At 35.3% G+C, this 26,638-nt stretch overlaps 1 protein-coding gene, 1 non-coding gene and 1 pseudogene across 2 annotated transcripts; 2 read left to right on the forward strand and 1 right to left on the reverse strand.

The window, feature by feature from the left end:
• The first annotated feature begins 295 nt into the window (after nt 1-295).
• LOC110640127 (soluble starch synthase 3, chloroplastic/amyloplastic-like) lies at nt 296-15,449 on the forward strand (annotated as a pseudogene).
• A 1,028-nt stretch (nt 15,450-16,477) lies between these two features.
• On the forward strand, nt 16,478-16,549 carry TRNAH-GUG (transfer RNA histidin (anticodon GUG)). The gene has a single exon. It is a non-coding gene; the product is annotated as a tRNA-His (tRNA).
• An 8,775-nt stretch (nt 16,550-25,324) lies between these two features.
• Nucleotides 25,325-25,981, reverse strand: LOC131175924 (uncharacterized). The gene has a single exon (XM_058140623.1). The coding sequence runs from the start codon at nt 25,979-25,981 to the stop codon at nt 25,325-25,327; it is 657 nt and encodes a 218-aa protein (XP_057996606.1).
• Nucleotides 25,982-26,638: the final 657 nt, after the last annotated feature.

Consider the following 26,638-nt stretch of genomic DNA (forward strand, 5'->3'; position numbering starts at 1 on the left):
ACGTGTCACTTTCTAACTAATCTAAGCCTATATCATGGGATGGGATACTAGCCTTTTAAAATCTTAAAATATTGTAAATAATTTTAAAATTTTAAAATATTTCAGGCTGCTTATCCATGTACAAGTCCACAACAAGCTGCATGAAAAATTAATATCTACTTGAACGTTCACAAGAACGTTGCAATCGACGGTTACAAATGATACACCCTTGTTAACACAGTAGGCTGCATCGCAGATTAAAATTACTGACGCTTATGGCTGAGATTCTTGGCTTTTTTTTTGTTGTTATGTCAGCCAAATTTTATTTATTTATTTTTTAATGTAAGTTCACAGTTCCAGAGAGACATCGATCCTTAATGGTGGGTGAAGCTCATCTTTGAAGTGAAAGCTTGTTCTTGGCGGCAAACATTCCTGACTTTTTACGATACTGAGTTAGTAGTATAATCCTGTCAACCATGGAAGTGGGTTTGCAGTTCCAGGTGCATAGACCACTCAGTTGCAGAGCTGTCTTTCACGAGAGAACCCTTTTCAAGATCAAGGCGTTTCTTGGGTCTTTCCCTCATGTTAAAACCAGCCATTTTACCAGTGTAAGTACTTGTATTTATTAACTATTAATGATTCATTGGTTTAGTTTGCTTCTCTTGCTTAGATGAGTGGGTTTGTTTTGCTTGAATTGCTATTGGTTTGTTCACTTTCAGTTTTATAATATGTGTGCTTTCTTTCCTTTCTTTCTTTCTTTCCTTTTTGAATGTTCGTTGTCAAATGGTGTATTAATATCAGTTAAAGGTTTCTGCTTTTGGAGTTGCCGTATTTGTCTGTTTACGGTTTATGTATGCCTTCTTTGTTATTGATCGAGTCTCATGTCGTTGATCTCATTGGCTTTTGTTTTGGGGTGACAAGGATTTTAATTTTGAATCTGTGACTTGTGCAAGCAGAAGAATAGAATTAATTAGGATTGAATTTACTCTATTACATATTATAAATTAAATAAATCTGAATATCTGATTTAGAGCATTTCGTTTCAGCTTACTTCATGTGGCAACAGGTACCCAAAAAGTGGGGTTTCATTTGACGTTATTGCTGGTGCAGGTTAGCTTTTTTTTTTTATCTTTTAATTTTTTAAAGCAACAAAGTTATATGTATTATTACGATGTTAATTCCTTCTGGTCATTTCAACTCATTTTTCTTTTGAATTTGGCCTTGTTTATGGCAGACTTTTCCAAGAGGAGAAATAGGAAAATTTCAACTGCAAAGTCTGGAGGGCCTACTCCAAAAGGATTCAAACCAAAAACGTCAGCAAGAGCAGGCCTCCAAAAGAGGGATTCTAAGAACAATACTTCAGCATCTAGTGAGATTGTGGATCCCAACAAGCAAACACTTGAAATTAAAGCTGATATAGATAAAGAACAATCAATTGAACTTACCAAGGATAAGAAAGTTAAAAAAGAAAAGCTAACAGAAGAAGCATCATCAATTAGCAAAAAGGTGTCAGTTGCCAAAAGCAATCAAGGTATGGAAAATGGAACTGTTAGTAGTGTTGAGGATATGACTGGGCCAGTTGATGAAATTACTATAGCGGAAAGGCAGTTTGGCAGCTCAAAGAATGATATCACTGTAAAAGGGGAAAGTGCTGGGACTGATGAAAAATCAACTGAAGATTCTTCTCAAAAATTAAGGTTGGAAATGGAAGAAAACTTGCGGAAACGAGAAATTGAGGGGCTTGCTGAGGATAACTTCTCAAGGGGTAGCAAATTGTTTGTTTATCCCGAGTTGGTGAAATCTTATCAAGATATAGAACTATACCTTAATAGGAGTCTATCCACTCTGAATAATGAGCCAGATGTTTTCATTATGGGAGCCTTCAATGACCGGAAATGGAAATCTTTTACCATAAGGTTAAACAAAACTCATTAGAAAGGGGATTGGTGGTCTTGCCAAGTTCATGTTCCAAAAGAAGCATAAACGATAGATTTTGTGTTCTTTAATGGGAAAAATGCATATGACAATAATGAAAAAAAGGATTTCTGAATACCTGTAGAAGGTGGAATGGATGCATTTGCATTTGATGATTTCTTGCTTGAGGAAAAGCTTAGGGAGCTAGAGAAAGTTTCAAGGGAGCAAGTTGAGAGAGAAAGAGAAGCAAAAGAGAAGAGGCAAAGAGAAGAAGAGAAGGCTGCAAGTGAAGTTGATAGAGCCCAGGCAAAGGTGGAAACTGAAAAGAGGTGGGAAAGTTTGCTCCAATTGATGAAAAATGCTGCAAGATCTGTCGATAATGTTTGGCATATTGAACCTAGTGATTTTAAAGATGGAGGCTTGGTCCAGTTATATTATAACAAAAGCTCAGGTCCACTTTCTCATTCTAATGACCTTTGGATTCATGGTGGATATAATAATTGGAATGATGAAAACTTGTCAAATCTGAGAGAAAGGATGGTGATTGGTGGTATGCTATGTTAAAGATAGCAATCAGATCTATATTTCATTCATCATTTGTATCCAATATATACAGGTACAAAGAGAGAGTTTAAGAAGGTATATATGGCTATACAAGATGTAAGGCTAAATTTAAGCATGTCCTTGAAAACCAAGGAATCTCTACAGCTGTAGTTTTTATATACATTAATTCTGATGACTCACGCCAACACTCCCCCTCAAGTTGGTACAAAGATATCTCTAACACCTAACTTGTCAAGTGAGTCATGAAATTTTTTACTGGACACTGCCTTAGTGAGTACATATGCCAGTTAGTCTTCTGATCTGACAAATGGAAATTGAATGATTTTCTCATCAAGGTTCTTTTTTATGAAATGCCTATCTACTTCAACATGCTTTGTGCGATCATGTTGAACGGGGTTGTGAGATATATCAATGGCAGCCTTGTTGTCACAGAATAAACTCATTTCAGAACCAGGACAAAAACCAATCTCTGTTAATTGTTTCCGAAGCCAGAGAAGCTCACATAGTCCTTTAGCCATACCTCTGAATTCAACTTCAGCACTTGACAACGCCACCACGTTTTGTTTCTTGCTTCTCCATGTAGCCAAATTTCCTCCCACGAAAGTGAAGTATCCTGAGGTTTATTTTCGATCCATGACATTCCCTGCCCAATCCGCATCCGTATAACCTTCAATATTTAGATGACCATTCTTGGTGAACATCAACCCTTTCCCTGGTGAGCCTTTTAAATAGTGTAGAATCCGAAAAACTGCATCCATATGATTCTCCCTCGGACAGTGCATGAACTGACTTACTATGCTCACAGCATACGCAATGTCAGGGCGAGTATGTGACAAATAAATCAGCTTACCCACTAGCCTTTGGTATCTTCCTTTGTCAGCTGGTGCTTGATCAGAACATAACCCAAGTCCATGATTTTGAACAATTGGAGTATCTGCTGGCTTGCAATCCACCAGTCCTACTTCTGCTAACAAATCTAACACATATTTTCTTTGAGAAAGAAATATGCCTCTTTTCAATCTTGCCACCTCTATCCCTAGAAAATATTTAAGCCCACCTAAGTCCTTCATTTCGAATTCAGCAGACAACTACTCTTGTAATTTGGAGATTTCCTCAACATCATCTCCTGTGATAATCATGTCGTCAACGTAAACAAGCAAAGCAGTTACCTTTCCTTGTCTATGCTTTAGGAAAAGTGTGTGATCTGAATTACTTTGATAATAGCCATATTTTTTCATAGCAGAGCTGAATCGACCAAACCATGCCCGAGGGGACTGTTTTAGTCCATATAGTGCCTTTTCCAATTTGCATACAAATTTGGTTTCTAGAGAGACTGTATAGCCCGGTGGAATGTCCATGTAGACTTCTTTTTCAAGATCGCCATGGAGAAAGGCGTTCTTCACGTCAAGTTGGTGTAAAGGCCAGTCTAAATTTGCTGCAAGAGATAATAACACTCTAACAGTATTCAGTTTCACAACCGGAGAGAACGTCTCGGAGTAATCTACACCATATGTTTGTGTGAATCCCTTCTCCACAAGCCTTTCCTTGTACCTGTCAATCGATCCATCAGCCTTGTATTTTATAGAAAACACCCACTTACATCCCACTAGTTTTTTTCCTTCTGGTAGTGGAACTAGATTCCAAGTGTTATTTTTCTGCAAGGCCTTCAGCTCCTCCTCAACTGCTTTTACCCAATTTGGGTTAGTCAAAGCTTCTTCAATACTACTTGGAATATGATGAGAGGACAATGCTTGCATAAACGTCTTGATAGGCTTGGGTAGTTCTTGAGTGGACACATAATTGGCAATTGGATATCTTGTCTTTCTTTCTTGCTCATCAGGGGAGTATCTCTTTGGTGGTTTTCCACGATTTTGCCTAAAAGGCAGAACATAGATAGAAGTATCCAAGTTGTTAGTATGAGGATGAGTAATAGGAGAGCTTACCTCATGAATATTCTCAGTAGGAGGAGATCCTTCGGGTACTGGAGTGAGAGGGGGTGTGACATTCACTTCATTATCAGATTGGAGTGTAATTGGTGTAGCATGCTCTCCACTGGTAAGTTGTTCATCGTTGTCTCTACTGTCAGATTCTTCTCTATCAAGTACATCTCTAAGTTTCTCATTTTCTAGTGCTATTTCCCCATTGTCAATTTCAACTCCTGTTATTACCTCACCTCCTAGAAACCAACTTTTCTCATCTCCTTGAAGCCAACTCGACTCTTCAACTGTAGACTCCCCCCTGAAGAGCTGAGTTAGATATTCTGTTTTGGAAGAATGACTCAGATTCTAGGAATGTCACGTCCATGGAGGTATAAGTACGATTTATGATAGGATCAAAGCACCTATATCCTTTTTTATGTAATCCGTAGCCCAAAAACACACATCGAATGGCATAGGGATCTAGCTTAGTCCGTTGGTTTTTATGAAGATGGACAAAAGCAACACAGCTGAAAACTCGAGGAGGAAGCATAAGAACTAAAGGCAAAGAGATATGGGTGGACAACACCTACAATGGAGTTTTGAAATTTAAGACTTTGGAAGGCATCCGATTTAGCAAATAAACAGCAATTGTGACTGCATCATCCCAGTGGCGATTAGGTACATTCGTACCAAGAAGTAGTGCTCATGCAGTCTCTAATACATGGCGATTTTCCCTCTCCGCAACGCCATTCTGCTGTGGAGTTTGTGGGCATGATGTCTCATGAAGAAGACCATGTTGTTGAAAATAAGCTTGGAATTTGTTATTGATAAACTCTCCTCCATTATTTGATCGAAGAACCTGTATGTTGGCTGAAAATTAGATCTGTACCATAGTATGAAATGCTTGAAAAATGGAAAACACTTCATCTTTAGTCTTCATCAGGTAAAGCCATGTCATGCGTGTACAATCATCGACAAAGATCACAAACCAACAACAATTAGAGGGAGTAGTTATTGGGGAAGGTCCCCAAACATCAGAATGTATCAAGGAGAAAGGAGTACTATTTTTATTCAAACTTGGTGGATAACAAACTCTATGATTCTTTGCCAAAATACATGTTTCACATCTCAAGTCTTTATTCTGTAAATGGGAAAACAAATCTGGGAATAAATGTCGTAAATAACCGAATGATGGATGCCTCAAGCGACGATGCCAAAGCCATATTTGTCCTTCTTTGCTACTGACATTATTGGCTCGACCTGGACTGAAGTCATCTAAGCAATACAACCCCCCTCTCTTAGTACCACGCCCAATTATCTCCTTGCTGAGAATATCCTGTATAAGACAAAATTTTGGATACATTAGTACCACACAATTTAGTTCTTCAGTAATTTAACTCACTAACATCAATTTATTTGATAAAGATGGAACCAAAAGAGTATGAGATAAGGACAAAGACGGTGATATTGATACAACTCCAGCCCTAGTGACTGGATGTGCAACTCCATTGGCATTAGTAATACAGGTTTGCCGTGGTGGTGTCCTTTTGGAGAAGTCACTGGCGTCAAAAGTCATGTGATCTGTGGCCCCAGAGTCGATAATCCAGTCATCATCATTAGAATCATTGGAGGTATAAAAAGCTTGGCCATATTTACCTTCATAACTGTCTACAGTAGTAGCATATGTGCCAGGAATAAGAGCTAATTGAGGTTCAGCAGTGGCAACGGCTGTGTGACCCATGTTTCCAGTCGTATTTGCAGTATCTTGCTTCTTCTTAGTTTGTAATTCATGCCACCAATCCGGGTACCCATGTAGTTTGAAGCAAGTATCTCGGGTGTGCTTTGTGTTGCCACAATGGGTGCACTTCCCTTCACCAGATTGGCCCTTAGATCTGGTTGATGATCCAATCTTCGTCAGTTGTGGCTAACTTGATTTAACTCCTTTAGTAGCCATGACAGCACCATTAGAAGCATTCTCCATACTCAATGCCATCACAGTTTGGCGAGTATCTTCTCTTTGAACGTATGCGTATGCCTGCTCAATGGTAGGGAATGGTTTTAGCTAGAGAATGTCACTTCTAATATTATCAAGTCTGTCATCTAATCCATCTAGGAAAATATAAACTCTTTCCTCTTGGAGAAGAGAATTATATTTCTGTATATCCATAGCACATTCCATTGGGTTGGGACGACAAAAATCAATTTCACGCCGTAACCCTTGTAGATCATTGTAGTATTTTTGTATGGATCCACCGCCTTGCCGCATTCGAGATACCCGTCGTCGAAGGTCATAAACCTGTGATGAGTCAGATCCATCAAAGTATGTAGTAGCAATAGAATCCCAAACCTGTTTGGCTGTGGAGAACCGAATGAAATTACCAACCAAGGATGGCTCCATTGAGTTGATCAGCCACCCTTTCACAATGACATTCTCTATTCACCATTTGCAAAAAGATGGGTCTGTCTCTGGTGGCTGTGGAAGGTCTCCGTTGATATATCCCAGCTTGTCTTTGCCTGAGATATACATCTCAACAACCTGGGACCATAAGGCATAGTTAGAGTCATTTAACTTGATGTTTATTGGTACTATTGTACAATCAATGGTGGATGAGGCTTGGGTACGTGACATAACTTCAGTTATCTTGGTTGTCAAGTTGTCAAGTCTGGATTCGGTTGAGGTGTTTGGTGATGATGCTAGTTTTGTATGGTCTTCCATGGCTTTCAGCGGCTTGAGTTCCTTTCCAAGTCAATTCACAGGCAACCCAACCTGCTCTGATACCATGTTAAAGATAGCAATCAGATCTATATTTCATTCATCATTTGTATCCAATATATACAGGTACAAAGAGAGAGTTTAAGAAGATATCTATGGCTATACAAGATGTAAGGCTAAATTTAAGCATGTCCTTGAAAACCAAGGAATCTCTACAGCTGTAGTTTCTATATACATTAATTTTGATGACTCACGCCAACATGCTAATGGTATGTGGGAATGTATATCTTCATTAATCTATTAGTGGCTTACATTTGAATATTCTTTTAATGAAATTAAAATAAGTGTTTGAAGTGCATATGAAGGTGTTAATGATTGGCACCTTAAACTTGGCATTCTTAAATTCGATGTCTCCTTATTTCTACAAACAACTAGAAGAACTATTTTTCAACTGAACCTTTTTCTTGATTTCAGTTGTATTCTAGCACTCTTCTGAGTCAAGATATTTTTGTTTTCAATCAACTCTTTTCCCTGTGACTTCTAGGCTAGCACCTAATGGATGTTATAAAACTTTAACAACTTTATTTAAATCTACTGTTTGGTGTTTGAATTACTTGTATGATATCATTTTATTTTTTCTGCATCCATGTTCTTTTTCAGTTGTTGTACCTGATCGAACCCTTGTCTTGGATTGGGTCTTTGCTGATGGTCCACCTCAGAGTGCAATTGTATATGATAACAATCATCACTGAGATTTCCATGCAATTGTCACGAAGTCAATTCCTGAAGAATTGTTTTGGGTTGAGGAAGAACACCAGATATATAGGAAACTACAGGAGGAGCGGCCGTTAAGAGAGGAGGCTATACGTGCCAAGGTCAATTTGCTTGTTACATTCAAAGTGATTATATTAGAATCTAGAATATTAAGAACAATTCAAATTGCTGAGTATCCACATGTTACCTCTAAAGAATAATTCAGAGCAAGAGTACAGAACTTTGGGGATCGCTTGCAACATGGAATAACAACTTGACATATTGGGTCATTTTGAATGAATCTTGTCTTTCTAACCAGTAGGAGTTCTGGACTTCTTTAACAGTCAAAGATGGGTGCTTTCTTGTCTTAACTGCTATGACCTAAATTTTCTGAAAACCTTATCTCATTGTTCAATGTAATACTTTATGGCCTAGTAAGCTAAGTCTATTTCCTTGTTCTTCTCTCGTTACAGGTGGAAAGAACAGCACGTATGAAAGCTGAAAGAAAGGAGAGAGCTTTGAAAAGGTTTCTGTTGTCTCAAAAGCAAGTAGTCTATATTGATCCTCTTGATGTTCAGGCTGGAAGTGCTGTGACAGTTTTCTATAATCCTGCTAACACTGTTCTGAATGGTAAATCAGAAGTTTGGATCAGATGTTCATTTAACCGTTGGACCCACCACAACGGTCCTTTGCCACCTCAGAAGATGTTGCCTCCAGATAATGCTTCTCATATCAAATCCACTGGCAAGTTTCAATTCTAGTTATTTTTTACCTTGGCAAATTTATAGCATAACAATGTCTTTATTTTGATTAGCGTGGTGTTATTATTGCTTGTTTTTATATGTAATTATTTATGGTGGTCTCTCTCTCCCCTTTTTTTTCCTTACAAGGTACTCTATTCAGGTTTAACTTCTATGGTAGTCATTCTCTTATCTTATTTTCCTGATTTGTGTGAACTTCAAAAGTTAGGTGGTTTTTTGATGTCTCAAAGTGGACTTTTTTCTTGATATTGACACCAAGTATTATTATATTGTTCATAGATTACATTATTTCAAATTTATTTCATTCATAACCAACATGCAGATGAGATATCCTTTATCCACCTGTTGTTTTAGGCTTTTAGTTTGTTGCTCCTTAGGAAGGTCGATCAATGATCTGTTGGCAAGTTTGTTAGGTGTACAATGTGATGCTAAATCATATAGGTAAAATCAATTTGCATTTATGTTCTATCAAAAAATAGTGTCTGCAGTGCACAAGGCCCCTTCTTCGCAATGATCATGAGAGGATTATCTTATCTGTGATATGCCACCTTCCCTCTCTCTCTCTTTTTTTTCCCTGTCTTGTCAGATGAGTCAAATTTTGATATATGAATTTATAGATGTACTTCAGGACAAATATTTTTAAAAAATCTTTCAATTTATGGTATTTTTCCCAGTCAAGTTACCATTAGATGCATACATGATGGATTTTGTATTCTCGGAGAGGGAAGATGGTGGAATTTTTTACAATAGAGATGGCATGGATTGCCACATACCTGTGTTTGGAGGAGTTGTGAAGGAGCCCCCAATGCGCATTTGCATGTTGCTGTTGAAATGGCCCCAGTTGCAAAGGTAACTTTTAGTCATCAAGTTATGTAATAAATGTGCAGAATCTCTAATAACCATATCTAGAATTTGCTTATCTGGAACATCTGATTGTATGCACACCTCGGCAAGAGAGAGGTGCCACTTATATACATGGTTAGGCACCGACTATGCTGTCTTTGGTCCTGACATCATTGATTCATGTTAAAACTTAGAAGGTTGAGAATCTGTTTAAAGCATTAATCATAATGTTTTTAGTAGTTAAATTGTCACCATCCAGTCTTAGAACATCTTACTGACATAATCTTCGTATTTTTTATTGTCTATGTTATGTAACATATGTTGCAGGTTGGAGGGCTCAGTGATGTTGTTACTAGTCTCTTCCGTGCTGTACAAGATTTAAATCACAGTGTGGATATCATTCTTCCAAAGTATGACTGTTTGAACCTTAGCCATGTAAGCTTCATTGTTGCTACTTTACTGTAGAAATTTTAACTTTCTCTCTCTCCTGTTGGAAGTGCAGATGGAAGAAATTGTAAGACCTATATGTGACCATTTAAATGTCTCCCTTGAGGGCCCATCTCATGGAGATTATTAATATACAAATTGTTATTCAATATTTAATCGAAAACTATGATAATTCTTAATCCTATGCAGGAAAAAATTTTCTTTTAAAATGCCTCCTTTTCATCATGTGACACTTTTCTGCATGTGCGGCTGCCAAAGTACGTCTGTTTCTAAGCATGTGCTTTTTTTGTTATTTCTAGTATGTCACTTGTTCTGTAGTAATAACCATTAATTATGTAATTGAATAGGTACGTAGGCCTACCATTGATTGTGGCATATCATTGAGAAAAATGAAGTAGATTTATTGAGTAATTAACCACAATGCTTTCTGTTTTTTTGTGATCCGAATTTTTAATGAATTCTAATTCATCAGATGTGCATGTCCTGAAATAGGCAAAGGACTTTCATTATCAGAAAAGCTATTCCTGGGGTGGGACAGAAATAAAATTATGGTTTGGGAAGGTGGAAGGCCTTTCTGTCTACTTCTTGGAGCCTCTGAATGGGTAATTCTATGCTCTGCTACAAGTTAAAATTTCTCTGCTCATATGGTTAATTACATCAAAAGTATTACTCGTTCATTGGTCAAGTAATATACATTGCATATTCTGTTCTCTGCACCTGTATTTCAGACTGGATTGTATTGCTTAAAAATATACAGCATTTGTTCTCTTTTCTCTTAAGTGTGCATGCATGTGATTCATGCTTGCATGGATGTGCTTTATTAATGGCGAAGACTTGGTGCATAAAACGATTCAGTTCAGGGTAGTAACTTTCAAATTTTCTAATATTCCTTATGACTAATTTTCTAGAAGGAAGCTTGATATAATTATAATTTTTGTAAGACTTGTATTCAACAATATGTATACAAGCGATAGATAGTTTATGCACGCATTATATGGTCCATGTAATTGGCTGCTTCTCATTCATTTCCTCTGGAAGGGTTGGGTTATCATTCATGCAGTTGATGTGGCTAAATTTAATGAATTGAAGTTTTGAAAATATATATTATCCATTTGGTAAATGGATCCATGTCTCAAACAAAGCTAAATGAGGATCCATATAGTTGACACCAACTAATTTTTAAAGCTTAGTTATTGTTGTGGCTAAACGGATCCATAAATGCCTTATCTCGTTCTTGCAATTTTAGAAATCTGGAGAAAAGCAATATATATACCTAGTTATCTATTTTTCTAAATATATCATTGCGCTTATGATTGTCTATGATGGACGTTTCCTCAAATTTCAAATGTTGTACTTAAACAAAATGTCCAATAACGTTTCATGATACCTTTTCCATTGCAGGATGTTTTCGACTGGTTGCATATACAGCTGCCGGAATGATGGGGAGCGGTTTGGTTTCTTTTGTCATGCAGCTCTTGAGTTTTTACTACAAAATGGATTCCATCCTGTAAGTTTTATGGCTTTAGTACTTAACCCTTATTTTGGTAAAATGGATATAAATTGTTGTCAAGATATTTATTTCTTGGATGACTGGTAAAACATAGTTGATGATGCTAACAAATAATTAATATCAGTTTCAACAATAACAGTTGACAAAACATATGTAATGAATTTTTGAAGCTGTCTATTGGTTGTGAGCCTTAAAACTGTTAATTTAATTGAAGGTAGGGGTGTGCAAAACTGAACCAAACCAAAAAACCGACTGAATTACCTAATATGTGAGAGTGACAGAAACTGCAAGGGGGTGAGGGGAGGCTGGGAGCGGTGTAACAGAAACTTATATAACCCTAAAGCTAAAAATTTAAAATGCAATGTTTAATGAATTCAGTTTGGTTTTTCCCTTTTTATTCTCTAAATCTGAACTGGATTGAATAGAATGAAAATCACACACACACACACACACACAAAAGAATTACCTAATAAACTGAACCGAATTTACAAATTCAGTCCGTTTGCTATTTCGGTTCAAACTGAATAATGTTCACTCCTAACTGAAAATATAGCTTCAGTTTCTCAATCTCGAGACTAGGTTTATGTTAAAACAGTTGTTGCATTAATGATAGGTTGCTTACTGATGCTTGTTAACACAGTATACAGATAACTGTCGGCGTGTGTATAACAATATATGGTATATTCATATTGGCGTACATAACCAGATTAATAGGTGCAAGACAACATTTTGTGTGCAAATGTCAAAACTAACTTTTCTTGCTGTTTAGCTCTATTGGTATTAAATCTACCATTCCCTCTTCCCCCTCCCACAACCCCAAAACCACACCCCCCCCCCCCCCCCCCTCTCCTCCTCCTCTCTCAGTGCATAGTCACAATTTCTATAATTATGTTAACAGGTGTTTTATACTTGGTGGATGTTATCCATTGTCACGATTGGTCTAGTGCTCCAGTTGCATGGTTGTTTAAGGACCATTATATGCACCATGGTCTCAGCACAGCTCGAGTTGTCTTCATAATTCACAACCTTGAATTTGGGGCAGGAAACATTGGGAAAGCTATGGCATATTCAGACAAGTCCACAACTATGAGTGCATATAATTTTCATTGATTTGTATACATGATATTACTTCATTTATTCTCTCACCGTTTGCTTTTCTGGGACACCCTCAGCTGAAGAAGTTCTTTTGACTTGCTTTCCTCTATACCCAAATTTCTCCTGATCCTATCTACCATTTTTTTATATATGAACTCATTATTCTTGTTTTCCTTTTCTTTTCTGGTTTGCAATGTCTATTGAAACAAAATAATATTTTTAATCATTTTGTTTGAGATACCTCAATTGCATTACTCATTTTGCTTGCGATTATCTTGAGAGGATTGAATAAATTTGCTATTAAGTAAGAATAGCATTAAGTTTTACTGTTAAGTGAATGAGAATAGTGACCAACGTTATTTTTATTTGTTTCTCATTCTTTTCAGTGGATTGGAGCATTTTTCTCTCCAAATTTGTAATCGTATTAGGCCTCCATCTTCCAGTGTATTAATGCCTTCAAAGAAAGGATTAGACATCTGTAGCAACAAAAGGGAAGCTAGCACATAATTTATAGGATATTTTGACTGTTTATTCATTTGCTGCAGTAGTATCTGAGTTATTTGTTGTTATACCTCCAGGTATCCCCCACATATTCAAAGGAGGTTGCAGGAAATCTTACAGTTGCTCCTCATCTCCACAAGTTCCATGGAATACTGAATGGAATTGACCCGGATATATGGGATCCTTATAATGATAAGTTCATTCATGTAAGTGGATTACAATGTTATATTTGAAATTTTTTTGGCAAGTGGTTCTTGAATTTAAGGCCTTCAGTTATAGGTCTTCCATGCTCTGTATTTGTGAACTAGCATTTACAATTTTTGCAGTGCTTACCTTGTGAGTAAAAATGAAGATGTAAAGGAAGAACCATTAAAGTAAAATTATATTTCACTCTAGAAGTTATGAACGAAAGCTATTCAAATTTCCCAGAGTATTAGTTGTTTTGAATTAGGCCAATATCCTATTTGGAAGAGCAAACTTGTTCATGGTGCTAACTGGTTATAGATCTTTGCCCGAGTGATCACTATTTCTGATTTCTAAGAACAATGTGGTACCTTGATCTAGACCTTTTACTCAGCACTTACATCTTGAAAGGATTAAATTGATGTATCCTAACATCTGAATAATGCAGCTGGTGGACTCTTTGTCATCCCATCCTACTCCTTTGTGCATTTGTTTTGTCACTGTTTTTGCACATATGCATCAGAGATAATATTGTGATGGCTAAGGGTTGAATATGCAAGTAAGAACAACAACGTCCATCATTTGCATGACCTTGATGCATCCATATAATGAAGTAAGTAACGTGTTAGCATTCTTGTGCCTGAATGGAATTTGTGTTGGCAGGTTGTATTGCTTGGTTCAGCTCCAGATCCTCGCATCCAAAATGATTTTGTGAATTTGGCCAACCAGTTGCATTCTTCACATAATGATCGTGCTCGCCTTTGTTTGACTTATGATGAGCCACTATCACACTTGGCATATTCTCTTTGATATTTAAATATTCAAGCTTGGATGGACATCTATATCTCATTCTCACATCTACAATTTTTCCCTGACTGTTTCCTTCTCTCCCTCTCTCTTGTTTGTCTTTGTTTAGTTATATGCAGGTGCTGATTTCATTCTAGTCCCATCAATTTTTGAGCCTTGCGGACTGACCCAACTTACAGCTATGAGATATGGTTCTATACCTGTTGTTCGAAAAACTGGAGGTGTGTTCCCTAGCTTCTTAGACATTTTGACTATTGAATTGTTCATTGATTTTCTGTCGTCCTAACTATTATCATTCACTCAGCTAACCAACAGACCTTGTTCTTATCATGTGTTATTCGATCACTTGCATAATATCCCTATATTACCATTATGAATTGAGATATCTGTGAGATCCCATAACTTTTCCTTCATTCCAAATCAGATGCACATTTTTTTTAATTGTTTTGCTGTCCCCTGTGCTCATTCATGCAATCACATTAATTCTGTAGTTGCTACTTGATAATAAAATTTATTCTGTTTTGCTTTGCCCTTCTGTGGTAAACACCTAGCATCTACAATGTATTTAATTGTTCATTTTGATGTTTTGTTCTGTAGGACTTTATGATACTGTGTTTGATGTTGACCATGATAAAGAAAGATCACAAGCACAAGGTCTTGTAAAGTGGATTTAATTTTGATGGAGCTGATGCTGCTGGCATTGATTTTGCTCTAAATAGGTGAGCAGAAACTGGCTTTAATTATTGGTGTGGATAAATATTTATCTTCTTTCTTAATTAGCGGTTTCCAATTTCACCCTCGTATTAGTTCCCTGCTCCCCTTTAACTAGAGTTTGAATATGAGATATTGAGAAAGTGTGCCTTCAGTGCAAGCAATTTATTATTCTTTTTGACAAAGTTCTATTCTTGGATCCTTCTTTCTCTTTAATGCATCCACAAGGAAGAAAACAAGCATATTCATGGTTGTATTTGATTTTATAGGGTAATATCTATTTTCGAATGAAATTTTGAGGGCAATTTCTGCTTGGTATGATGGTCGTGAGCGGTTTAACTTGTTATGTAAAACTGTGATGGACCAAGACTGGTCTTGGAATAAGCCTGCTCTTGAATACATAGAGCTACCATGCTGCATGCAAGTGAAAAGATTTTAGTCAGGCATAGAGAGTGTGACATAAAGCTTAATTCCACACTATATTCTGTACAGGTTTGGCAGCTAATTCAACCTTTCCTATTCAATAGCTCGATTTCTTGCACATAAATTGTCAACTCAAATAATGCAAGACGATGTCAGTTTTAGAACTTGAAATGGCTCATCCATTTTTATGGTTTAGCACAGAAATGTACATTACAAAATTTTGAATGGGATACAGTATAGGTTGTCCCATTTTCACGACATTCCAGTTGTAATTGTCACCTTAGTTATTAATGCAATATCATTGGACAAATGGGATTGTTTGTCAAGGCTGCAATGAGGTATTCGTACATGTTGATCAATGATGCATTTGTTGAATCGTATTAGTTGCGGCTTGCTGGATGATGGCAATTAGTTAGACTTGGACACCAGTCCGGTTAGGGCTGGCTTGGGGTCAAAACCAATGGTTTAAGGTTGAGTAAGGGAATGAACCAGAACTGGAATGGTGCTAGGCAATTCTAGTCTATTCCGGTTTAAAATGGGTCAAGATTAGATCCAGTTGGATTTAACAATGGTTTCAATTTCGATTTTGAGCTGTTTGATCTGGTTTAGTCCACGTGGAGCCTCCTTGTTCGAAACAAGAAAACAATTTGAACCTGGTCGAATCTCCATTTCGAGCCATTACTTCCAATTCAAGATTGGAAGGGTAGACCGAAATTGGTCCTCCTATATAAAGTTAAGAGCTGGTTTGGACCATGAACCATTGACTAAGACTGATCCTGAATTTAATCCGAGCCTGATTCGATTCAGGATCTGAACTGACCCCATTCCAGGATTAGGCTTCACTCTGCAAAATGTCCCAAGTTGGCAACCACATCTTGCCTTATTAGCCACCACAATTGATTGCTTCATCTCTAGTTGGCATTTGAAGTGACCAAGACTTTTGCGGGAAGGACAAATTCTGGCTTGGTAATTGACTAGGGACAAGATTTTGAGATGCAAAATTGGTGGTGATTTATTTTTAAGACCCCGCTAATCACCCAAATAAAAAACAGGAAATGAAAAGGAGTTAAGGTATGCTTATCTTATCAAAAATTAAAATCAGGTGGCTCCCCAGCTTGGAAGGTAGGAATTGCTTCTCCTATCTAATGATTATAAGGATTTTGGTAACTTAGGATTCCATATGAATGCACAATGCTACTAGAATGTTACTAAAATGTGACTTGAAATTCCAAGCCATTAGTACCGACCATACAGTAGTTCTTATTGTTTAAAAATAACAAAAAGTGAAATTGGGGTGATAAAATGTATGCTTAGTAACTTTATTTATTTCATCATGGATTAGCCACAACAGGTTGTGGCTGTAGTTTAGTGGTTAGAATTTCACGTTGTGGCCGTGAAGACCTGGGCTCGAATCCCAGCAGCCACAAAAAGTTTAATTTTTTAACTAATTTGGTTAAATTTCAATTAATAAGAGCCAATCAAAGTTCACATATACATTTAATGTTGTGTTTTTAATCATCTTTCCAAAACACATATGATTTACTTGCAAAGCTAGTGATATTGACCATCAAAAGTTTTTTTTTTTTTTTTTTAAAAAAAAGCAAGTGTTGTATAAAGTTAATAAAATAATTTAGTATTAATTATTTGAGATTAAAAGTTAATTAATTATTTTTTAGCAAAAAATAATTATTGTTATTAGAGTTTAACTGCATTAAATATCCAAAGGCATTACTTATTTAGTAAATTATAAAGTTCTTTTATTTACTGAATTATTATATACAGAACTGAATTATAGCTAACAATTATATATAAATCATAGTATAAGAGTAGGTTTTCTTATTCATGGAAGAATCTGATATATGGACCTGATTTCTTGTTGTAATCAAAATAATTTACCCACTTATTGGTCCTTGACAATTAAAGTTTGTTTAGGATTTGAAATTATTTTGTGTATCAATATAAACATATTAAGGATTTGTTTGATATTATTATTCAAATTATTGTTAAAAAATAACTTTGTTTAATGATGATCCTATTATTATAGGATACCCCATTATTATAGGGAACAAAGTTGATTTGTCCCATCGCCACCTTTCATTTAATGATTATATTAACTATTATCAACATTTCTATACTTTTAGCAGTCTGATTCGTTGATGAATTTAGACTAATTTTATTTATTTATTTATTTATCCACAAGCTTTCACAATAAAACTTAATAACTAATTTCAAATTTTAAAGCTCTCATGTAATAATAATAAATAGGTTAATTTAATCATAAACAACTTTAAAATTATAAAATTTTAAATTTAAATCTCAATCATATAATATTTAATTATCATAAATAACTAATTTATTCCTTTTTTAATTCATTATATTTTTCTTCTTAATTTTAATAAAAGATTTTTTATTTTAATTTTTTTTTAAATACGAAGGAGATATATGACATTTTAGTACTTACAGATACTAATTGACAAACAATTGTTATTGAATTTAGGGATATGAAACTCGAATTTTATGAGTAAAGTGCACATAAATTGGTACCATTAGTTTGTCCATAAAGATTAAAAGTGTTGACCCATACATTCACTGGCTCCAATCTCAAGTTATTGTCCAACAAGTCCTCCTGATATGAGCTGAGAAGACTCCTTGATTGCGTACTCTACAAGTATACGGATCGTTCAAGTAGTAAAAAAAAAGATATCATCCCACAAAGATTTGTTATTTGAGTATCAAACTATAAAAGTCACGACTATTTGGGTTATAGATAATTTGTTCCAAAAAAAGAGTAAGAGATGCAGCAAATTAAATTGGAAAAATAAAGAAATTATAATGAATTAAGTAATTAAAATTCTAAGTACTACACTAATTTACTAAAATTTCAGTAAGTGACAAAAGATTTAATTAATTAATAGTAAAAATTAATTCCAGAGTTGAGGTTCATGAAGTAAATTTTATTAGGATTTGGATAGGCAAAGCCAAGATTAAGGGAAATACAAGTTTGAAGGAAGTTGATTCTGATTTCCTTTAATTTCTCTTTCAAGCAAACTAAAGAGTGTTTTAAAGAAAATTAAACCTTATTCTCATGCAATGTTTAATTACCTAAAACCCTTTAAGCATTTTAATCAACTTGAAATTCCTCTTAACCCACTAGTTTATTTCTAACACTAGGTGATTAAGTTCATTATCTTGATTATTTATCATAGATTTTCATCTCTCAGTCCTTTAATCTACGATTAAGAACAAAACTCAAAGGGTACTAACAATGGGTATGTAAATAAGCATACAAGATAAGAATCAAAGCTTGTATATACTAAAATCTGGTTAAAACCAATCCAAGTCCACAAATAAAACTTAAATCATTACACCCAACTCTGAAATCTTAAGTATCTACTCACTCATGCTTGTATTTACAAGTAGAAAATATGAAATAGAGCAAGAAAACATAAAAATAAAACTAAAAATAAAAGAATCCAGAAGAAGATAATCTAAATCTCTGAAAATGAAAGCTAGAAAAATGTCACTCTGCAGGCATTTTTCCTCCTAGAAATGGTGTGATTCCCTCTTTCCTTTCTCTTTTGATTTTTCTTTCTCTTTCTCCTTATGGTAAAAATGAGAATATGATGCTTATATATCCCCTCAAGGTTTGCCCTAAAAATAGTCTCTAAAGGGATAAAGACAAAAAATGTAAAAGGTATGAAAAGAGAAAATTTTTCCATGTCAGCAAATCTACCAGCGCCATCCCACATGTCTCATGTTTATTTAAGTTATTTTCCACATGCCTCATGTTAATTCGGAGGAGGAGCCTGTAGATTCTACATGACTAGCTACACGGGGCATGTTTAAGTCCTTGAAACTTTCAGCAGATTTTGTTCCAAAATCTTTGTTTGCACGACCCGCCACACGGGGCATGTTAAAGTCCTTGAAACTGTCGGCATATTTTGTTCCAAAATCTCTGTTTACACGACCCAGTGTGAATTTACATGTCTCATGTAGATTCCTGCTGGCTAACTCTTATCTTCACACGACCCTCAACACAGGGTATGTTGAAGCCCTTGAAAGTCTCGGCTAGTCTTCTTCTTTAAGCGAATTTTCTTCATTTTGCACACTATTTTAAGCTTCCAAATCACTTTGAATTTATTTTATATGGACCTTTTTGCCTTTAAACCTTATTAAAACCTATCAAAAATATTAAAATTCCGAAAATCAAATATAATGAAACTAAAATTAACAATTTAACTAAAATAAGCATTAAAAGCATAAAATTACTAAACTATAAAGGCAAAATGGATGAAAAACTATCCTAAAATACTTATATAAAATGAGTTTATCAAATTCTTCCAAAGTCAAATCTTTGCTTGTCCTCAAGCAAATTAAAAACAATTATATGCAATGGGGTACCTTTTCTTAAATTCATGAAAATCACTCATTCAAGCTTTCAAACTTATCTCTAGCCACCAACAAACCATATACCCACCTTCAAGATATAAAAAATTCAATTCTTACCAAAGTTATCACCACTTAGCCTTGGGTCAATTATTCATTCCATCAAACCCAAACCAATCAATTACATAGAGAAATCATGCTAAAATAGGCTCTAAAACAATCCATAAACTAAAGCGTCTCAAATGATGATGGAAATAGTTTAAATGGATGAATAATGTGCCAATCTCATAGGCAAACCAACTAATCCAATCTCCACTAATGTAGCAAAATACAATCAAGAGATCAAAAGGACTTTTAATGGATGTAATGGGGCTAAGGGGTAATAATGTGGCTTACAAGAGAAGGTAAAAGGGAAGCAAAACATGAAAATAATTAAATTGTTAAAAAGATCAAGATACACTTTTCTTTTATTATTATTATTATTTTTTTATTTATTTTAAGAATCAAATGGGAGGAAGAACTTTACAATAAATCACCAATGCTAGCATACAATTTTTGCAACTCTTTTAAGGACTACATAAATAACATTAAATTTTGCATTGCAATTGTCCCTTTTTAATCCACCTCCAAACTCATTTCTTTGTATACTTTGGTGCTAAATTATTTTTTTTTTTTGCAACATGATATGATTGCTAGCCAATTTTACGTTAGTACTTCTCTCACTTGATTGTTATATACTTTTTTTTTTTTAAATCTATCTCTTAAAAAAATTATTCTCACGAAGGACGTAAGTGTTTAGGTTTATGGCTAGGTAAATTATGGGTTCTAAGGAAATAAAGGGTATAAATGAAGGCTCAAATTGGTTTCAAAGGGAAAATTTAAAATGAGGTTAGTTAAGGCTAAAAATGTGGGTTTAAAATTCGAAGAATGCCTTAATCATCTCTCTTTTCAAGTGAATGCTAAGATTTCGCCTCGAAAGGTTTAGAACGCTTGTTCTAGGATTGGTGGGACACAATTAGTTATTTCTTATTCTAGAGTTTTCTCTAAGCACTCAAAACTCAATGTAATTAATTGGGTGACCCTTGGCTAAGAAGATATAAACCTAGATAAGAATCTTATAGCCTCATACCAATCCGGAACTTTCAATCCATCAAACCCATCTACAAGTAAGCTCAATTGCTTTTCAAAATGATTCTCAATCTTCTAAGAATTAGGTAAAAATTTAATTATTTATATATATTTTTTTATGTATGCATGATTCCTAAAATGAATGCAAAAATTAAATAAAATAAAAAAAATTGAAATAAAAACTATACATGATCTATATGATATCTATATGGTGTAGGTGTATGGTGTATATGAACTAAGTAACTAAGTATAAATGAAATTCAATTTAAGTAATGCAAATTAAAAGGATTAAAAATTTTATAAAAATTTTGCCCTCCCCCAAACTCAAATTAGACAATGTCCTCATTGGCTTAAATGAATGCAAAGATGGACAAACAGTAAATAAACTAATCAGCTCATAAAATATGTATAATTGGGAATTAAAGCTAAATAAGAACAATTAATTCAAAATTAAGCTCAAAATAATATGAACAATGTAGCTCAAAGAAAATATGTGCAAAAGTATCCCAATTATATCAAATTAAATGGAAGTGAGTGAGGTGAAAAAGGGAAAAGTGAATTGGAAAATTTTAGATTTTTTTTTTTTTTAGGTGAACATGTGTGCTGATTAAGTAACATGAGGCATGTTAAAGTAATGGTAAATCGGCATGCCCTATGCTGAATGCTGATCAACTGACACTAGGTACTAACACGGGGCATGTCATGCCCCTTGAAAATTTCTGTTGTTTTCAAAAATTTTGTAATTTTAAGCAATTCAAATAGCTCACATGATAGCATAACCCTTAATATGAGGCATGTCATACTCAATGCTATCAGACCTGATATAAAACTCAAGATTTCACTCTAAAAACCCAAAATTCTAAAAATACTCTATCAAAGAACAACCAAATCAGTATGAATTATTTTCCAAACAATTCAAAATATATCTCAACCATAGTTCACACCTCAAAACACAAAAGTTTAACTCAATATCATGTATTGTCAACCCATATACTCATACCATCAAAGCATATTCAGTATATTCAATAAAAATCAAGAAAGTATTGTTCGCATGAAAAAAAAATGCAGCAAACTCAATCTTTAATGCATGCTTGACACTCAAAATAATAAAAATCAATGCCTTGACACTTTATATTAAATTCCACCAAATTAACACTTCAAAACACATATATCAACCAAACTTCCTCATTTCATCAAAGTATATTCAACCTAATAGCAATTTAGCATAAAAAAATACTGTTCACAATGAGATAAAAGTGCAGAATACTTCCCCAAACAGCAGTTACCCTTCCTTCTTGTAGCATATTACTAACTCCAAATTATAGCAATCATCCCTTCAAGATTAACAAATTTAAATAAGCTGAATTGGCCAAACTAACACATATAAACATAGCTAAAACACTGAAATAAGCCAAAATTAAATATAAAAATCATTGCACAATCCTAGAGCAAAATTTAATCCTTATCATCAATTTCTCTCAACTAAATTTTATGATTTCATTCTAGCTCAAGCAACACATCATCATGGCAAAAAATTTACTGTTTACCAACAAATTAAAAGAAGCACAGAAAACTTTCCCTAAATTAGCAACATGGTTTTCTTTGCAGCAATTTCCAAAACATCCAATCTTGCATTTTGCCTACAAACCAAAAATGTCACAACCTAACCTATGGGCTAGACCGGCACTAGGACTTGGACCAGTCTAAAGCCCCTGAGGCCTGTAGTAAGCCTAACTATTTCTCAACCCAACTCTAAGGCCCATTTGGGCCTAATTTCAAGAATTCAATCAGACAGAGTCCGGCCATAAAATGGACCATTTAACGGAGAGTTTTTTATTCGCCGAACTGTAAACACAATACATGATAAATTGGGGAGCTCAGCTCACCTTCCACATAATAAAAATATCATAACTCAAATGGAAGCTCAGCTCCCTCATCCAATTCCATCATGCATACAGTTTATAATCTTCAGGTCCAATATAACTTTTATAATACAGGTCCAAAATAAAATAAGTACTTCTAACACATGCGGAGTCTAAAATTTAACTCAATTATTCAAAATACATTAAATACTTTCAATGGACCTGCGAAGAAGAAGAGCAGGTTAGCCACAACAAATAATCCTCTTATAGCCTGGAAAAATAGATGAACAGGAGTGAGCGTTCGACTCAGAGAGTAAATATCAATTTTAACCAGAATCTCTACAGCTATCTAAAGCTAATGCACCATGTGGAGTGAAACGCAACATCGTTAATATTTTCATATCATAACAGCAAAAAGGCAATTTGGAGTACTCACACACCTAACACTGTCAAACAATACATATATGTGAGCTGATCCCCTATACAGCCCTCTTTATCCAACATCTACCAGTGAGCGTCTCTCAAGCCGGACTTTCGCTTAATAAACCAAATGCGGGGTCCCAGCGAGTGTCTCTCAAGCTGTGTCTACCCTGAAGGACCGGGTTCCAGCAAGTGTCTCTCAAGCCATGTCTACCCGTCCTGTCCATATCCAATATCATACGCCACGCACGCCACGCACACACACTGCTCCAAATTACCACAATAACATCCATGACACTTCAACAATTATGAATGCAATATAAAATGTGACTAGTATTTAACTACATAGATACATATTTATAAGTGATGTAAGGGCATGCTTGAACATATAATAATATTGAAATTACAATTAAAATTAATATTTTACTCACAGACTCAACCGAAGTCACTGTGGCGGCCGGACGGAGGAGGAAGGCTGTCCCGACTCACCTGACAATTTTTATTATAATTATTTAATAAATTTGACTCAATACAAATAAAAAAAAAAAAGATCAAAGATATCCTAAGTTGTGCCGAAAATCCGACAGAGTCTCCCCTATACCTAAGACCTACCCAACCTGCAAAAAGGCTTAAAACGCACTTCTATATCCACAAACCACATATCCACAACTCAATCACATCACACAGCCCCTCCGGGGCCCATCCAAACAGTCGACAATCATAATATGAAAAATTACAGTTTAGTCCTTATAATTAATCCTTTTGTAAAAACTACCCAAATAAGCTCTAAAAATTCTAAAACTTTGCCTTGCAGTCCTTAGCAATATTATTAAGCTAATGCAAAAGGAGTTATAATTTTCTAAGCTACCACGAATATGCTATGGATTTTTAATCCAATTCAAGCACTAAATAATTAAGAAAAAGTAAGGTTCGGATTTACCTATGCCGATTCCGACCTCAGGAATGTGCTCGGGACATCTGACAATGGTGGAGTAACTAAAATCTAGACTCAATTCCAAGACTTTTTCGGTAGCCTGTCTGCCCAACTCAAAATTTATAGACCCGGGCAACCATTGAATTTCCATGAATTGAAGGTATCTACACGAAACCCACAACATGGGGGTTAGTATATAATTTTTACGGAATTTTCTTAGCTCATTTAGTGCTCGAAAAAACACTACGAAGTTTTGTGGGACTCACCGCAAAACGGAGTCAAAAAATTTTGAAATTGGTATTGCCGCGAAGCTCTCGGTGTGTGGAGCACTCCATTACTCTCAGTTTTCTCGTGGGGTTCACAGTTTGCAAGAAATCTAATCCAAAAATCGAAATGGGCTAAAACTTCCCGGACAAAAATTGAGCAAACCGCTTGATGGATTTTGGTGTTCTTGGTGTCTATGAAAAGCTCTCAAGGTGTAGATGAGGTTTGTCACAAGATCTAATCCGATCGGTGGCTGAATCGGCCGGATTTTGGCTAGGAAAGCGAAACGACGCGCTACGTGAAGGGGAGGTTTCACGCAGCTTTTCCGATGGCCTGGAGCGTCAGTCGGCGGTGGGGAGGGGCTAGGGCGACTCGCCGGCGAGTGGGGAGGGTTGGGGAAGCAGTGGCGTGACAAGAGGAGGTGAGAGGAGAGAGAAAATGGGAGAGAAAGGAGAAGTGTTTGGCGCGCGCGGGGAAGGAGGAAGAAAAAGAAATGGCCGGTCCGATTCTACCTGTTCGATTCGATCGGTCCGATTCAAGATACAAAATTTTAAATTTTTACTCTGCCTTTGGACCGAAAACAAGGCCCAAAAATTTTGAAAAAATTCTAAAAAACTCAAAAAAATTCATGGAGTCCAAATATATTTTTAGTTTTGCCACGTGGTCTTTAAATTAATTTTTAAAAATATCAAAGTTTTATATTTTTGAAAAATCGAACCCGATTTCTAAAATCTGAAAAATTTCAAATAATTTCTTAAAATTTAAATAAAATAAAATATTAATATTTACCCACAAAATAATAAATTTAAAAATTAGGGGTGTTATAAAAAAATTAGACAAATATCAAAATTTGAGTTATAAGGGATGAAATAAGGAAAAGAAAATTAATAAACTACTAAAAATAAACTTGGGTTGCCTCCCAAGAAGTGCTAATTTAAGGTCATTAGCTTGACCCATTTTCAGTTCATGGTGGTTGGATTTGGAAAGTGTTGCCTCCCTTCTCAACAGGTGATGCAATAAATTTATACTTCAACTTTTTTCCATTGACTATGAAAACACCTGTTGCTTTGTTTAGAATCCCAACCATACCTTGCAAATTACTCTTACAAACTTGATATGAACCTTCTGCTTTGAGTTGTTTAGATGGAGCCTTAAGTTTTTCTCTTGGAGTTTCATTCTTATCAAAAGGAAGTGGCAAATGAGACTTTTACTTTTGCACTGTATGCTGATTACACTGAGAATGAAGAGTAATTTGACTTCCCTCCAACTTAATATCTTCCATTCCAGTATCATTTTCTATAACATCCACCCTATAGCAAGAATTTACCACAGTCGATATCTTGGAATCTTGGAATAAATTGAATTCTATTTCCTCTTCTCCCACTTTCAACTTTAATTTCCTATTCTTTACATCTATATTAGCTCCTGCAGTAGCCAAAAATGGTCTTCCAAGTATGATGGGTGTTCTTACATCCTCCTCCATCTCTAGAACCACAAAATCCACATGAATAAAAAATTTTCCAACCTTCAATGGCACATTCTCCAAAATTTTCACTAGATATTTGATAGATCTGTCAGCTAGTTGCAAATAAATGGTGGTGGGCTTCAAATCTCCTACCTTCAACTTTTCACAAATGGAGAGTGGTATCAAACTTACACTAGCTCCAAGATCACACAATGCCTTTTCAATACTTGTCTCTCCAATGTGACATGGAATAGAGAAACTTCCTGGATCTTTAAGCTTAGGGGGAAGCTTATTCTGTAATATAACACTGCATTCTTCAGTACATGCAGCAGTTTTATAATCCTCCAATTTTTCCTTGTTTGACAAGATTTCCTTTAGGAACTTAGCATATGAGGGCATTTGAGAAATTGCATCTGTAAATGGAATGTTGATGTATAACTTCTTCAAAACTTCTAAAAATTTCCCAAACTGCTTATCTAGCTTTGCTTTCTGAAACCTCTGAGGATATGGCAATGGTGGCTTGTATGGTGGTGGAGGCACATACTTTTTCTCTTCTTCTTTTTCAACTTCCTTCTTCTTGTTTGCTTCCTCATTAACTTCATCATGATTTGAAATAGATTCATTTTTGTCTTCATCTTCTTTCTTCTTTTCCTCTTCTACCTCATCTTTCTTTTCATTTCCCAAAATTTTCCCACTCCTTAGGATCACTGCCTTGCAATGTTCTCTAGGATTCTCTGGTTGACTTGGAAGTTTCCCTTGTGCTTTGCTAGAAAAACTTGCTTATTCAGCTATTTGATTTTCCAACATCCTGTTATGAGTGGCAAGCTGGTCTATCCTTGAAGTTAATTATTGAATCATTTCTCCTTATTTTTGTTGAGCAGTTAAGAAATTCTCCATCATAGACTTAAAAATTGAATCTTGGTCTGAAGACTGAGCTAGTGGTTGTGGAATATGTGCATTTTGATTCCTTTGTGGTGAAAATCTAGGTGGTACTCTGTTTTGCTGATAATTCTGTTGTTGTTGCTGAAAATTAGGAGGTTGTTGATAATTATGTTG

Source organism: Hevea brasiliensis, chromosome 18 (assembly GCF_030052815.1).
Source record: "Hevea brasiliensis isolate MT/VB/25A 57/8 chromosome 18, ASM3005281v1, whole genome shotgun sequence".
NCBI classification, from domain to species: domain Eukaryota; kingdom Viridiplantae; phylum Streptophyta; class Magnoliopsida; order Malpighiales; family Euphorbiaceae; genus Hevea; species Hevea brasiliensis.

Coding starts and splice junctions, on each gene's coding strand:
- LOC131175924 (XM_058140623.1), bottom strand. CDS start 25,981: ATGCCCTCATATGCTAAGTTCCTAAAGGAAATCTTGTCAAACAAGGAA.